This window comes from Chiloscyllium plagiosum, chromosome 6 (assembly GCF_004010195.1).
Source record: "Chiloscyllium plagiosum isolate BGI_BamShark_2017 chromosome 6, ASM401019v2, whole genome shotgun sequence".
Lineage (NCBI taxonomy): Eukaryota > Metazoa > Chordata > Chondrichthyes > Orectolobiformes > Hemiscylliidae > Chiloscyllium > Chiloscyllium plagiosum.
The window spans coordinates 86,626,704-86,643,703 of NC_057715.1; the positions used below are offsets into that span (position 1 = coordinate 86,626,704).

General features: G+C 36.2%; 1 protein-coding gene and 1 non-coding gene across 5 annotated transcripts in view; one reads left to right on the forward strand and one right to left on the reverse strand.

Annotated features, from left to right (window-relative positions):
* Window positions 1–1,227: 1,227 nt before the first annotated feature.
* Window positions 1,228–17,000, reverse strand: part of LOC122550794 (NEDD4-binding protein 2-like 2) — a 62,031-nt gene continuing 46,258 nt past the window's right edge. For all 4 annotated transcript variants that reach the window (XM_043692061.1, XM_043692059.1, XM_043692058.1 and 1 more), the window contains exon 7: window positions 1,228–3,788. In XM_043692061.1, coding sequence (XP_043547996.1) covers window positions 2,015–3,788 — 1,774 coding nt within the window. In that variant the 3' untranslated portion in view covers window positions 1,228–2,014. The remainder of the gene's footprint in view (window positions 3,789–17,000) is intronic.
* trnai-aau lies at window positions 6,124–6,197 on the forward strand. The gene has a single exon. It is a non-coding gene; the product is annotated as a tRNA-Ile (tRNA).

Genomic DNA, 17,000 nt, shown 5'->3' on the forward strand with positions numbered 1-17,000 from the left:
CCAAGATATTTTAAAGACAGTGGTGCTAGAGTCTGGATTGTGATTAGCTTGCCCTGTATTGCCTGTACTTAATTATACACCAGTAAAGCCCAGAGATCTAAGAGTTGGACATGAATTTTAAACCAAGTATTTTCTCGTTCAGACCATACCTTCACTTTACTAATCTGAAAGAAAGATTGTGATATGAAGTGTCACACAAATCATTGAGTTGGTTTATTTTACAGACAGCAAGCTATGATACAATATAACAATCAAATAACAGTTTTTCTACTTAATCAGAAAACTTTCTCAAACATGTAAAAAAAATCCATTATATGCCCTAATTCCTTCTGCTTTGGACATCATCTCCAGGTCTCATTGAATAGCAGAGTGGGATTGAGGGGTTGCATGGCCTGCTCTTGCTCTTTAGTTTGTATTATGTTAGTGACCAACTTCTTGCCCAGGGTAACAGCTCTGCAGGTCCCAATTTAAAATCTGACCAACAGCCAAAATTTCTTTTATCCTATAATCTTAGACTACTTGCTGGAATCAGAAATGAAGTTACTCCAGTTCTCTCTCCTTCAGGAATTTGCCATCAGGTTTATTGAACAACCTATGCTGGTATCAAGCAAACAGAAACATACCCAGCTCAAAGGGTGAGAATGATGACTGAAACCTCCGGACCAAATACCACGACTTAAATTACTTGCATTCAGCCTTTTCAACTTCATCTAAATTCACATTTTGCACTTATGCACTTCTTTACTTAAGCCTTAGAGCTTCATTTAACTTTTAAATGTAAACTAGATCAAGATCTTCCAATACATAGTTAGAAATTCCACAATATGTGGCTGTTCCAAACCAGAACTAAATTTGCCATCAGTTCATTGCATACACCTCACAGTTGACTCCACTCCAATAGTTGAGTAGCTATTTAAGTTTACACACAAATACTTTCCTTAACCAAGTAATATTTTCTCCCTCAAGACTTCCAAGAGGTGTAACATAAGTAAAGACAAGATTACTCATGTAGCTCAAGGGAGCTTGGCTTGTCACCTACTGTGAGTGATGAATGTTTTTTCTGTTTTAGAGAAGTATAATTTTGTTTGAAGAAGAAGTCAGAAATTTATTTTCAAAGAACTGTTAGGATGTTAGAAGCCTAAAAAGTGACATAAAAGCTTTTCAAAGTGAAGTTCCCATGGTGTAAGGGGAGGAAAAACCATTCTCATTGGCAAGCGGGATAATAGCATGGTGCCACTGATATAAAATCAGTTTCAAAAGATCACAAGCAGCATTCCACTTTATTATTTTCTCCGTGTGAATGCCATGGTTAGTGTGTGAGAACAGCTTCTGGATTGGGAAGTCAACGTTACAATGTGTTGACATGCAATTTGTCACAGAATGGATTGTTTATCATGAGATAGTCTTTATCCTCTGCATAGAATTGGTTGGATTGGGAATGCTTTACATAAAAATGTGGTCTTTGAAAGGAAGATTGGAAATGAATTAAGGATGAGGAACTTAAAGGATTTTCTACAATGAGTAAGGTTGTGAAAATAAACAAGAATCTTGAACAGTCAGTTCAAGCATGATAGGTCAAAACGAACAAGCTACAACAAAGTTAACATTTGTTTGAGTGACTTCCAAGATATTAATAATTTAAGGGATTCAGGAAAGCAATATAGCCACTTTCACAATATTTGTTACCATCATGAAAAAGCTTAGGCTTATTCCTCAGTTTGTATTTTATGATTTTTTGTTGCCAGAGAAACTGTCAGAAGGCAGGCATCATACCAAGTAATATTAACAGCTGAACGTAGCTTAGCATTTATAGATAAATGACACAAAGAATTGCTGTATCTATTTAGACTATAAAAATTTCAATTTCAACACAAACATCACTTTAGTATTAAAATTAAAAGCACTTCATTTTTAATTCAACTAATACATATACTTCAAAAGAGCTGCGCAAACCAGAATCATTATGGATTCAAAGGATGATGTATGTCAGAAAGGAAGAAAAACATGCTTTAATTCACTGAGCGTATCTCAACTTACCAGGGTCAATACCAGGCGACCCAAACAACTCTACAAGCTGTAATGCAAATTCAAGTGATAATTGTAGTTCAAGAAAAGCGCATTTTTCGGAGAACTTTACAAATTCTTGGTCAATAGTTTGCCTCGATTTTTCTGATGGTTCACATTCGACACATGGATTGCAGGTTAATTCACCGTATTGTTTGAACTGAGACAAATAATGTTTTTTCTTCATGTTGTCTAATTTGTAACATAAAGCTTCAGAAGAACTGGAGATGTTTGCATTGGGCAAAGACATTGAGATTGGTTTTACTGTGAAAACTGTTTTGCTTTGGTTTAATCTAGTCACAGAAGAATTAATGGGATGGATATGTGTTTCATTTGATGGGTCTGAAAGCAAATCATTATGCGTTGTTTCACCTCTGACGGAATGCCATGACTGTGCATTACATGACTCATCTTGCATCTGTTTTATTAAGCTGTTTTTAGTTTTACCTTCCTTCTTTACACTATTATAGGTTGTTTTGCACAATGAAATGGTTTCACAGAATTGAGAACCCTCAACAGCAGTTTGATCCAATTTTACATGACACGTTCCTGTATTTTCCAGTTTACCAAGCTTTATTTTTGCTATTTCACTCTGAAAGATATTAGTTGCTGACACACTGTTCATTGGTTTGGTCGCACTCAAGAATAATTCATGTCTTCTGTTTTTTTCCAAGTCAACTGGGATATTTCGAGAAATCTGAAAAGTTGGTGCTAATCTGTAGAATCTTTTTTGTTTTCTTCTGGAATTTATCCTGGACAATGGTGGATTGTAAACATAATCTTGCAATATAGATATTGTCTGTTTATCAGTTTCGTTAATCCATTTATCAGTACATAAACTGCGTTTTTCTTTCATACCATCAGCTGCTTCAGAAAGAATGTTAGAAAGTGCAAATAAATTCATTTTAGAAGAGTTATCTTGTAGGCTCAATTGCAGAGCACAATTGTTTTCTTGACAAACTCTCTTATTGGAAGAGCTTTCAGGACAAAGGAGACTATGAGACAATGGATTATTTTTAATTTTCAATAAATTAGTTAAAAAAATTCTGCACAAAATTAGATTGACAAACTCCTTTCTTTTACAATCTATGACATGGTCTTCTAAAGATGGGATCTCTACAGGTCGCTGACCTTGAATATACTCCAATGATGCTTTCTTCAATAGACTTTCAAACTCAAATGGGTGATGTATAGAACCAAAATGGGCTTTTTCACTTTTGTAATTACAACATTTCAGTTCCATAGCTGTACGATTTGCTTCCCTGCAAATACCTGGTAAAGGCAAGACATTTTCTAAATCAAATGAATCTTCAAAACTTTCTAATAGATTTATGTATACGTCAAATGATGGCTCAGGCAAAACATTTGTAATTTTAAAATGTCCTTTAACAACTTGTTCATATTTAAATGGTTTGCAGTTAAGAATATTCTCTACTTGTGTTCCAATTCGATCTTGAGAAACTCTCATTACAGTTATCAAGTCAGTAGCATGAAGGTTTTCTGATTCACTGTGCTCTTCATTTGAGAGGTCATCTTCATGTTTTGTTGCATGCTGCTCCCAATATCCTGTACACCAATGGATTTCAGTTTTCATCTCAGACATTTTGTTTTGGCAAGATTTCACTTTTCTGTGTCGCCTGTGCTTTTTCTTTTTCTGTGTTTCACCTCTTGTACAATTGTTTACAGGAGTATGTACCTTTGGTTTCTTCTTAATTTTCCTTTGCCTGAAAACAGAAGTGAAAACAGTAAATATACCTTTCTATAACGATTAATGAAATTATTCAAAATTTTAATAAAACTTGTATTTCTGAAGAAAAGCTTTAAATAAAATTGTGAAACATACAAATAAAACTGCATTTATCATGTAAAACTTCCACTTGTCCTTGCTTTTCAACTCTTCAAAGATTTTGTTCAATTCTCTGCAAAGCTAATTGCAAGTCACACTTTTGCCCAATACAGAACGTTCTCCCTTCCAACTCCTCCACTGATCTGACTTTACTCACTATACCAATGGTAATCAGATCTTATGCCAACTGGTCTCAAACTCTGGAAATCCAATGCTAATATCAATCAACACCTTCCTTAAAACTACTTTTTTTTCTGGTATTTCTCATAATAGTTCTGTCTTTTAACGTGGGGTACATGGTTTTATTGCAAACCTGACAACTCTTTTGGGAATATTTCTATGTTAACGGGCCTTAAATAATACAAATTCTTCTGTGCATAATCCACAAGTGATAAAGGATCATAAATACCCTTGCATTTGAGGTCACATCAAGGGGTCATTTCTTATGAATTCTATATTCCTCAAAACTCTATGAACAGTACACTGTCACAACTGATGGCTTCAGAAACACATTCTCAAATTTATTCACAGATACCAATGCATACAACATAAAACTAAAATTACATTAGTCAAAACAAATACAAAAACCATTTAAAGGTTAAAATTAATATTTCCTTAAGTTCCGAGAGATAGGCAAGTTAGGAAACGTGGATGTGTAGCTCTGATTATAAAAGTGATGGACTAAAAATAATAGAAAGGAAAATCAGTTCCAAAATAGGAATACACATCATAGATTATCCTATGATCACTTTCAAGAAATACCAACCCTACTAATGAACCCACAATCCTTACCCTTACATGCACAGATCTATCCAATCAAATTCACAGCCATACACACTCATTGATGCAGCTCAGGTCGGTCATCAGCATTTACCGAACTCCCAATCAATGTATCTCCCAACATAAGAGGGTGCCATGACAATGACAACAGGTCACAAAAATTCATTCTTTAAGGGAAATAAAGGACAGCAGATTAAGAATCTAATACGACCCAATATATTTTTGAATTACGTTTTCTATTAATGCTCTGTAGATACAACTCCTATCACTTCAGCAGAGTTAGACGCAGGCTGCTTATTCACCTGCTGGAGCAGATGAAATGGCAATGGTGGAATATCAATATAGCTATGTGACCCATTAAGGTCCCATCAAAGATTGCAGTGACAGAATGTCATTTTGGCAGATGCAGCATGCACAGATCCATACAAGCAGACAAAAAAAAAGTTAGTGATTTTTTTTGAGGGATGAGGCTTCTTGCCTGATAAGGGACTCTACTGCCATCAGCCGTCTCCCTAATTATCTTCTCAAAGCCACCTATTTAGGAGCAAAGTGCTAAAGCTTCTAACTTGGGTTGCATTTAAGGGTGGCATACAGCTATCAATGGATGACACTCTGAAAACTGGAAACTACAACATTCAGGTCACTGTTGTGGGCCAACACCCAATTAATGTCCTGTCACATCTGATTCTCCATGAAGTTTGCTACGCTTAACAGAGATGGTCATCAATATAAATACCTGTGATATCATAACCCTTATATTAGAGATGATCATATCTATTTACTGTGCAAGAGTGCAAATTGTCTCTGGAAATGTCTCAGATGTACACATAATAACCTTGGCTATTTCACAAGTATTCTTTTAGGTTATAACACCGGTGGCTCAACACCCGTTTCTGGGTGAGCACAGCTTGAAGATTCCTGTGTTGCAAGAGATATCTGGAGCTAGCACCAGATTCTTCTAGAATCTTCTTTGTGCAGATGTGCTTCCTCTGACCCTTCTTGTCTCACTACTAATGAAGTTTACTGGTAATAAATGGTAAAACAACTTAAGTTTTCAGCGAAGAGGCATGCACTTTGGTACAAAAATATGCTTATCTCATAAAAGCAAAATAAAAGAGATATTAGCTTAAGACTGGTTAACTACTTAACAATAGGTGAAAGACAGTGCTATTTCATATGAAATTAACTAGGTTTGTGGTATATGACTACATACATAGAACTGACAGAGACATTCAGATCTTGGTGTGTGGTGCTACTTCAAAGCTTCCAAGTTATTCCTTTCAGGTCAACTGACTTGTATAATATTTCCTCTCAAGTTTTCTTTCCCCAGTTTAAGCATCTGCATATGAAGTGCATTACTATTCCTTCTCCTCCAAAGTCTCTAGACTTCACAAATTTAATTGATTGGGAAGCTTTGGTCAGTTGGAAGTGTTGGTTGGTTAGCTCAGTTGGTTAGAGCGTGGTGCTAATAACGCCAAGGTCGTGGGTTCAATCCCCGCACAGACCATGTGACGCGCTAATGTGGTTAGCGGGGCTATGTCAGGGTTTGCCGAGACTTTAGGGCGGCACGGTGGAACAATGGTTAGCACTGCTGCCTCACAGCGCCAGAGACCCGGGTTCAATTCCCGCCTCAGGCGACTGACTGTGTGGAGTTTGCACGTTCTCCCCATGTCTGCGTTGGTTTCCTCCGGGTGCTCCGGTTTCCTCCTACAGTCCAAAGATGTGCAGGTCAGGTGAATTGGCTATGCTAAATTGCCCGTAGTGTTAGGTAAGGGGTAAATGTAGGGGTATGGGTGGGTTGTGCTTCGACGGGTCGGTGTGGACTTACAGGCCCGAAGGGCCTGTTTCCACACTGTAAGTAATCTAATCTTAAGGATTCTTCCAGATCGTACACATGATGGATTCAGAGGATTAGTGTGCTGCTGCTTTGAAGATGGCTGATTTAAAATGAAATCCTGTACTATTGTGAAGGACTGTTCTGACGATGTTTCATCTTCTTCATCCCATGGCTGTAGCAGTAATGTTATGTTTAAGCAGCACTACAAGATTTCTGCCACAGTTTCAAGTGTGTGGACATGTTGCTGTTCCATCAATTATTGTATCACTATCATTTATATTGAAATTTATTAACTAAATTCAATGTGTTAGATCCAATTTGGCAAATGTTTAGTGTAATGATGAATGCACAGTTAGCAGTCTGCTGTTGTCTCTAATGCTTTTTTTTAAGTGACTAATCATACAAATTTTGAAGCTCATCAATGGAATCAACTTTTTTTAGATGTATAGATAGCCGAGTTTTCGGCTCGCTTGCCATTAATAATTCAGACTGCAGTAAGTGTACTGAATCATTCGTTCAACAAAGCTGCATATAACTCAGTGTTCTTTCTCAATGAGCATGCCACAATTTGTATCTCTTGTTTGGCTTCGCCATTAATTTGTGGGCAACTTGTCAAGCTGGTTATGGATTAGAGTCCAGAAATGGCTGCAAATTTGTCAAATGACTCAAATAAATTGCAGTTTACCAGACATGAATAGCGAACTATTCACATTGGGCTTTGACAACGTCATCAGTGAAGGCACAAAGTTGGTTCTACTTTAGTCCACAAAGAGAAGTAATTGATAGCAACAAGATAGGAGCATTCATTGAATGTAAATGGGTCAGTTCTCACCGATTTCACAATCTAGAAAGGAAGAATTTGGAATTAGCGGCTGGGTACGGTACTTCTGTGTATAGCTCACATTTCACAACCAGCTGAGATGTTCTACTATTTTTGAGATCTGTATGGTGGCCATGGAAGTCAAAGGTCTGGCGCTGCATTTGGTAATTTGTGTCTGTTAACAGTCGATCACAAGTATCAGCTAACTGAAGGCAGGACATTCAGTCTGTCAAACACCAATAAATCATCTCTAATGGTAAAATATTAAGTAAATCTTCATAGTCAAGCTTTGGATTTTTAAAATTCAGACAATCTTTGGTATAATAAATTGGTAGATGGCTATACAGTGTGGGGTTTTTTTCTCTTTTGATTAAATTGGTGTTATTTGCTGGTCACTGTACAACTATGGCTTGGATGGATGAATTCCATTTTACATCAGTCTTCATCTGCCATTGGAAGGTTGTCATTAGATGCACTGGAGGAGAAACCTGTTGATGGTTGCAGCTTCCTTTGTATTTGGTCTTGTAGACAAAACTTATTTCGTAGAAGACAAAACATCTGTATCCATGGAGGCATCTTTGCCAATTCTTCAATTCTAGGAGGGACATGAGTAGCTTATGGTCAGCTTCTAAAAACCATTGAGGCTATATATGGACTCTGAAAGTTTCTCACATCTCAAATAACAAAGAGGACTTTTCTCAAAGACAGGGTAATGTGTTTCAGTGTCAGACACTGTTATTGATGCATAATATACTGGTCTCCTGTAATTTTCTGACTGTTCCTGAGGCAGTACTGTGTCTTTAGACATGGCTGAAGCACCTACAACACAACAAATAGATATGATGGGTTATTGAAGGTCAGGACATCTGTGGAAATCAGTACGTGTCTGATTATTCAAAAAGCAGTGTTCAGCTGCATCCTAAAACCATCCTCGTGATTTATAAAAAAAAAATTACTGCTTCAAAATTTCAATAGTGGTTATGAAATGAGCAGGAATTTTGCCAGCTAACTTATGCTTAAAAATCTTTGTGAATCAAATACTCATTTTAGAATAAGAAACTCCTTAACAGTTTTTGTCTTCTGTGGATCTGACTTTATGCTGTCTTTATTAATGTGATATCACAGGAAGTGGATAGATTCTTTGGAAAACTCTTCATTGGAGTAAGTTCATCAGCTGGAGACTTTTTAAAAACAGTGTACACCCTTTGGTCATGTATTATTATGTTCTCCACATATTACTCCATACAATCCTTGTAATATGTTGGAAATAGTAGAATTGAGGATTCCAGGGATACAGACAATTTTGAACGGCAGTCTGTTTTAACACTATTTCACAAATAGGGTTAAACAGATGTGATGAGCATTCTTGATTATTCATTGAATGGGAACTGAAGGAACTTGCTGTTAGCATCAGTAAAAATTCTAGTTTTAGACCATTTGAATACATTCTTTTTGATAATGGTTAGAAGATGGATTTCTTCAGTCACTGCCTTGTTGAGAAGCTAATATACATCTAATGGATTCATTGGATTTAGATACAATAATCATATCTGAGGAACAGTCTGTTGGCTTTGTCACTTGGTTATTTCCTCTGGTTGTTATTTTAAAAACTTGATTCATTAGAATTTTTCCTGGATGTGTCGATACATAATAGATTGGCATCTTTTCAAGTATGATGCTATGTTCATATCAGGAGTGTGCCCATTCCTAGCATCAACTGAGGACATTTCTTCTCCAAAACACATACTTAGCTCTTCAATTCTGTGAGGGCACTTGAGAACAAAACACACTTTCTTACTCAGAGGTGAAGTCTTTTGGTTCATGATGACAAAGATCATCACTTCACAGAACATGTTCGTTCTTAACAAATTTGTACCATACCTTTATTCTTGGGGGTTATTCTACCTGCTCTGCATAATATCAAATCAAGAGGTTGAAACTCTAGTTTTCAGACAAGGACTTTCGTCACGTAACATAGTAACACTCACTCCAATATCAAGCTTAAATTGAATTGGATATCTATTGACACAAAAGTGCTCTGCCATTCTGGTTCACAAGGGTTGCCTATTTCTCCCAGGAAGAGGTGTGGTAATTCTTCGAACAGAGGGATGAAATCATCTAAGGATGCACGTTCTGATTGAAGTACATCTTTTGCTCCTCCAATGGCATTTGTAATAAAACACTGACTTCTTTGCAGATGTATCCAATATTGCTTCAGAATTGCCATTGTTTTTTGCACAATTTTTGAAAATGTACATTCCTTAACAAAACATGCTTTTCTTTGCCTTTTTTGCTCTACATCTTGGACAAGCACACATAGCATTTAAAGATTTGGAAAATCTTTGCGTTAGTTTGTCATGAGATATTTGGAGCACTTATACTTTATGAAGTTAATAGGATCTGATGGTCTTATGAAGTAAATTTGTCTTTCTGTACCCCAGATCTTTCTTGGTTGTTCTGAATTTCAGCTTCTAATACAATCTGGATGAAATCCTTTTTCAGTGAGAGCTCTTCCTTTGACTGCAAAAAATCTGAAAGAGATTAATCAGAAATTCCAATAATTCAGTTCCTAATTAGTCTGGTTGTAATGCTCCACATTCACAGGATTCAGCCAATGCATCAAGATCATTGAAGTCGTCATCAACAGCTTCTCTTGGAATGTGCATATTTTAATGAATTTTGCTCTTTCGATAATTGGTTCTTTAAGTAAAACAATTATCAAATGCTTTTCAGCCAAAAAGATATCAATATCTTAATTTGTTGTCCATAAATAACATGGTTTGCTAATGGTCCTGCAGAATAAAGCAGCATTTTAACTTGTTCTCCTTGGTGTGTATAAACCAGAAACAATTCTGTATCTCAGGAACTGTTTCTTCCATGCTGATCAATTAGTTCACTAAATATGTACCTTCAATCTGCTTGGGATGCAATAGTTTTCTTCATTTGTTTGCTTAAAACTGCTCACATTAAATTGTGAAATCTTTTTTAAAAAAAACAATGAGTTACATTTTGCTGTATCTTTGGATTTTCTTAAGTACGAATTGTGGTTTCAATTAAAATCTATAAAGCTTGATGGAATTTCTTCAAGCTTGAAGAAATTTTTTGTAATTGCAATTACACTTTAAAGATTATTCAATAAAAGCTCTATATTACAATAATTGGTTATTATATTGCACTCAAAGATTCTTTCTCCAAATTTTCTTTGAAAATATTTTTAAAATCTATATTGTTAAGTTATTTCTTCAATTATGCTTTGAATTAATTTATGTGAGGACCGTAAAACTGCCATGTAATGGTCATTTCAGCAATTTAATATTGTGATATCAAGAAGTAAGATGAAGGATTTGTAACATTGTACCATTCTTCTTTGTGGATGTCCCTCTCTTTTCAACAGAATTCTGCTACTTCCCTCAACTCATTCACACCCTATTTAATGAAAAGTTATTACTGCATTTTGGTGCCTTTAAGTACTTTCGGTTGCACAATAAAAATTTATTGAAATTTACTCCAAGTAATTATTTCCAACAAAATCTTCTTTGTCATCAACTTACTAATTTAACCAAGACAAATTACAAAAATGAAATTGTTTTAGAAGAATCTTTCTTAAGCTTATAACTGTATTTTAAACAATAGTAAAGTATGCTTGTTTAATAATATTACTACTCGAGTCTTGCCTGAAATTTTCTGGACCCATTGAGGAGTGTGCATCTGGTTGGAGGAGATTTATGACAGCGCAGAGTACTGGTCTTCCTTTCAAGATTCCTCGGCCTCCTGCCTCATCTCATGCTTGTTCTCGTACTGCACACATTGGAGCTGAAAGTGATGAATCTTGCAAAACAGTAGTTCAAGCTAGCATAGCTCAATCAACGAGCGTGTGTGATAACCAATGTTCTCACAATGTTTCAGGGGCTACATATCTTTCCATTTCCTGTTGCCATCCTGACAAACTCCAGGTTTTCTTCAATAGTAACATCACACCCACAGATGTAGTTCCATCCTAGATTCTTTGTTTCTCTTGTTTGCAATGAGAAAAACAAGTGAACTCGGGAGTGAGAGGTTCAATGATTACTGAGGACGACGGCTGTTCGAGATGATTTGCTCTAAAGAACGGTACTGAAGGGGAAAATAGGTCGACTATGCATTTTGGGTTTGAAGAGGTAGCTGGAAGAAGAAAAGGGGCAGCAAAGTATTAGTCAAAGACGTGCTATACCAAAGACTGTTTGCGAGGTAAAACGGTGATTGTTGCCACCTTGAAGTTGCAGGATACTCACCTCATCAGATCTAGCAAGGTCACCGAATCTTTTCCAGGACCTTAGTACCGCAGCATTCCTGCTGCTTACCTCCTCAGCAACGTGATACCACAGCAGCTTTAACAAACCAGCTGACTGCCTCCTGCTGTACTCTGTAAAGAGCATTCTCTTAATGTCATTAATGTTTGACTATACCCTGGAAGTCATGCTACAATGAACTAAATGTACACAGCTTTCCCACATCTTACAATCACGATTCCGCTCTTTACTTTCTCACATTGCTGGTTTTCTCCAAACAATCCCAACATGGTCAGCACTGATAAGTGACTTCATATTGAGAATCATTATTACTATACTAAGCACCTCAGCATACGTTCCCTTTCTAATTATTCTGGGGAAGCGCAACCAGAAAGCACTTGCATGAACAGATAGGCAGATGCATGCTGGCTTAACCATTCAATCACAACAATACAGGAAGATAAAGAAACAAGATCTGGATTTCTTGCAGTCCAGCAAAAACAAACTATGAAAAACAAGTGGGTTACTAATTTATAGGAAAACAATGACAGTACAATTTGGTGCTTATTGTTAAATATAAAAAAAGTTACCCAAGTAGCTACTTTTTTTTTTAAAAGGAATATAGAATTGTTATACAGGCAGTTATTTATGAATTTCTGGTTTCTATTCTAGAGACAGAAATACATAATTAATGGGAGCATCAACAGCCTGTACAATGATCTGCTGTTCTTCAGTAAAGATAGCCATTATCTAATCCAATTAACCAAGGGCGTGAGCACCCTGTCTGTGCTCAACAAAGATAAATTCCTATTATGCATGCAGCATTTCAGCGTTTAGTCATCAAACATTAAATACAAAATCAATGAACTTTGGATCATTTTCATTTATGGCATCTTTTTAAACCATTTTGGTTAAGACATGCAACATTGAGGACAGGTTCAACAAATACACAGTCATCAAACATTTCAAGGGCACAATAGTAATAAATTGCCAATTTTTCAAAACATTGTCAATTTGGTTACACCATTCTGTGTGTCAGAGAGGTTATGAGTTCAAGTTTCATGCCAAGGTTTCGAACTCCTAATCTAGTTGGATGTTGCAGTGCTGTCAGTGGGTAATGCTTTATTTTAAATTGAGGCACATTCTTTACTATTCTAGGTGGATTTTAAGTGTCATTAATTAAAGTATAGTTCTCAATCTATACCAAAGAAAGGTTTATCTGCCCTTTCTATCTCATTGTTGTTTGGAGAGTTTCATCACAGCTAGGCTAAATCAGTCATTAAAATGAAAAAAAGCAGAATACGGCAGATACTACAAGTTTGAAATAATAACAGAAATTGTTGGAAAGACTTAGCAGGTCTACTGGTTTTTCACTACACAGAAGTTGCCAGACTTGCTGGATTTTTCTAGTACTTTTAAAGCCAGTCATTGATTGGCTGTAGTATAACTATCATTGCAAATGTAATTCACGATGCACAGCACTTTTGAAGCATTGATGAAACACATTAAAAATGGAAGTACTGTCAACAATAAAAAATACAAAGGAGAACAGATATTTATGTTCTCCCTGAGTTTTTGGCATTACTGATCCACAAAGTGCACATATATACCATATAAATCCTTTAACAATACATAGAGGGGCATCATGTGGCTATCCTCAATTTATTGATCAAACTTGAATAACAAAGTAAAAGTACAAATTGACGAATTCATAACATACAGAAATGCTCACCTTCATGGGATTTTTTCAATTTATATTTTCAAAAAGCAAATTAAGTGTCAAATTAGTTTAATGAAAAATAGAAATTGAAGACTTGCAATCAGTCACGCATTTTATTTTTATATTCACTTTCCTTTATTACTCAACTTCATTTTCAACCCATCATACCTTTTTGAATTTTTTAACCTTCACCCTTTGTTTTTATTCTACAACTGACCTGCACTCACCATTCACTTAAACAGACACACTGAAGATTAACATCTGCAAATTTGAGTTTCATTTTCAAAAACAAAAAGTGCCGACCATTAACAAATCATTAGAAGCACTAACTCTCCAAGAGTTCCAGGTGAGGACATTTATTCAATGAGTTGTCAGGGATAAAAATTGGGGCTCCAATGGTACAGTGGTGGTGTCCTTTTCTTTCAGTCCAAAGCCGGTTCAAGTTCCACCTGCGGCAGAGGTGTTTAAGTAATATCTCTGAACAAGCTGATTAAAAAATACCTTCAGGTAAAATCTAGGGTCCTTGTGGTGCAGTTTTATTGCCTCTATCTGTAAGCAGGAGAACTGTGTTCAAGTCCTCATTTTCCAGGGCCGTGTATTAGTATCTCTGAACAGGCTAGGTTTAAAAAAGAAACAACCAGATTTGCGGTACAGTGGCAGTGTCTCAAACTCTGGACCAGGAGGCCTGAGTTCAAGTCCTAACTGCTCTGAAGGGGAGTTGTATCATTCAGAGGACAGGCTGATGAGAAAATATCTCAGAGATAGAAACTAAACGTTTTTTCAAACCATGTGTACAGCAGCAAACTTTGGTCTGTTAAGATGTTTCCCCACTGCTCCAGCTGATGTGGACATCATCAAATGTGAAGTTTTTTTTTTAAACTTGCCATATGTAATAAAAATATTAACATTCATATTCAAGTACTTCCATGATTCTAAGATATTCCCTCTTCAAAATTTCGACTGTACAAATTGTACAAAGATTTCCTCTTTAAAATCCAACTGACTCATTCAGTGCATAAACATACCAATTTGCACACAAAGGATTAATAATTTTAAACATTTTAAATCAGAGCTTGTTTACACTGTCCTCAATATACTGGAACCAAACCAAAGAATAATCCAATGGTCTGATCCTTTTCTAATTTATATACCCACAAAAATTACTAGAATGCATGTAAATATTATTTGGTGACATGGTTTTGATCATAACTTTGAGGTCAGCTTCCCAGGACAAAAATCACATTTACAAATCTTTATAATGAATGCCCAATTAATACTGCTGATTTTAGTTTTACGTGACTTTGTCTTTGCTTCTACCATAATTAGCATCAATGAAATAACAAAGATTGTCGTCACAATTCAGACCTGAGCCTAGTAAATTGCCACCTTGATTTTTTTTTAAAACTTCAAGTTGCTCAAGACAAAAGTTCTACTTAAATTCCATAAGGTCCCACATAAAACAGTTACAGCAGAAGAACTGTTGGTCTTGGGCATAATGTATTAGTTGTCCAATGCTGCATCCTTTATAGCACGAAACAGTCAGGATAAACAGCTCATGTTGGCAAACTGTAACAAATACACTGGGGATTAGAACTGCAGGCTCAACTATTTACAAGCCCACACTCATGACTTGGATGAAGAAACAGACTATATTGTTGTTAGATTTGTTGATAATACCATGATAGGTGGGAAAGCAAGTTGTAAGGCGAACACAAGAGTCTGAAAAGGGAAATCAATAGTTGTAATGAGTGGCAAAAATTTAGTAAGTGGAATATAATTTGAGAAACTATGATATTGTCTGGTGGAAAGAACAAAAGAGCAGGATATTATTTAAATAGAGAGGCACTGCAGAATCTTGCAGGTCACTGGAAATGTATTTGAGGAAGTTACCACATCTCTCATAGTATTTCATTACGTGGGGATGAAGTGAAAAGTAGGTTGCTTTTCTGGAACCAACAGGAAATTGGTGAGACCATACTTAAGTGTATTCTGCAGTTTTGGTCTCCTTTTTTAAGCAGTAATACACTGCAATGGAGCAGATCAGTGGAAGTCCCAGGGCCGATTTCTGGGATGAAGAGATCTGACAGGTTGGCCTTTTATTATTGTAGCTGAAAAAGTGTTGCTGGAAAAGCGCAGCAGGTCAGGCAGCATCCAGGGAACAGGAGAATCGACGTTTCGGGCATAAGCCCTTCTTCAGAAAATTTTATTATTGTAGTTGAGAAGAATAAGAGGTGAGTTTTTGAAAGAAAAGCCGATTTGGGGTTTAACAGTGCAGATGCTGAGGGAACATTTCCCAGAGTGGGGAAACCAGAACCAGGGACCATGCTAAAAAAGGGATGCTCTAATTAAAAGTGGAGGTAAAGAGAATGTCTTCAGAGGGTTGTGAACTCTTTAGAATTCTCACCAACCCCACCACCCCCCACCCCACCCCACATAGAGTGGAGAGCAATTTGGGTCAATGATTATATTCAAGACTGAGCTAGACAAATTTTTGATCGACAAGGGTGTTAAGGATAATGTGGGCAGGCACAAAAGTGGAGTTAAAGCATAATCAGATGTGATCTTATTCAATGGCATAGCAGGCTGAGTGTTCTGAATGGCATACTTCTGCTCCTATTAGCGTAATCTCTATCATATATTTGCCAACAAAAATGGAGAATTACCATAACTTGCAGTGCAAGTACGTATGAAGTACAGAAAATAGTTTTATAATATGCAAAATGCGTAAAATCTACATCAAGGTATTCAACTCCATATTATGAAATAGATTTAGATTAACATACCTTGTCAGGAACTTTTTGGTCAATTTAAAAGGCAAATAAATGACAATAATGTATCCTCAGGGTAATAATGAAATTACATAAGCTTTCCACTGAGGTCCACATGAAAAATTAGATTATATATTAAGATTTTTGACCAAGTGAGACACAAATACAAGTAAAACTGGATATGAAATTCTATTGCACTGAAACATCCTTAATTCAGTTTATTTTAAAAATCCCAAGGTCAGTCACATACTGTATTTTTGGTTCAAATTCATCTTTCACATGGTGAGCTCCAGAATCAAGTAGTGGGGTCTGAGTGAGAGAATGAATCGTGTGTTTGTCCCTCCATGTCTGAAAGCTATCAGCACAAGATGAACACTGGCCGAGGTAATGAAATTAGTCATCTAGCTCCTGGAGGAAGAGAATGTGTTATACAAACTGAAAATGAAGTTCAATGAAAACTACCCGCCAAGAGGTATCAAAACATCAACTCTGACAAGCAGAAAATGAAAATCCAATACCAAGTCTTAAACAAGACTGCAAAACCAATACATCTGATTTTATTCTTTAATGTTAGTATTCAATTGGGCAGTTCAGTGAATGCATGGATAATGACTTTATGTGGACATATTATTAACAGTTGAAAGGTTTTAATGTAGACATGTCCTTCAAGTCAATAGAATAACCATCAAGACCCAGGGTCAAAATTGATATCACACAGACAACTGAATGTTATCCTGGAAAAATGCCAAGTGGAAATATAAATTTTCCTAAAAGGACAGATCACCTTTTGCTTAAAAGCAAAAAGGGATGGGTGCTGGAAATCTGAAAAGAACACAGAATGCTGGAGAAACTCAGCATTTTGGAGCATCAGTGGAGAGAGAAAAAAACAGTTAATGT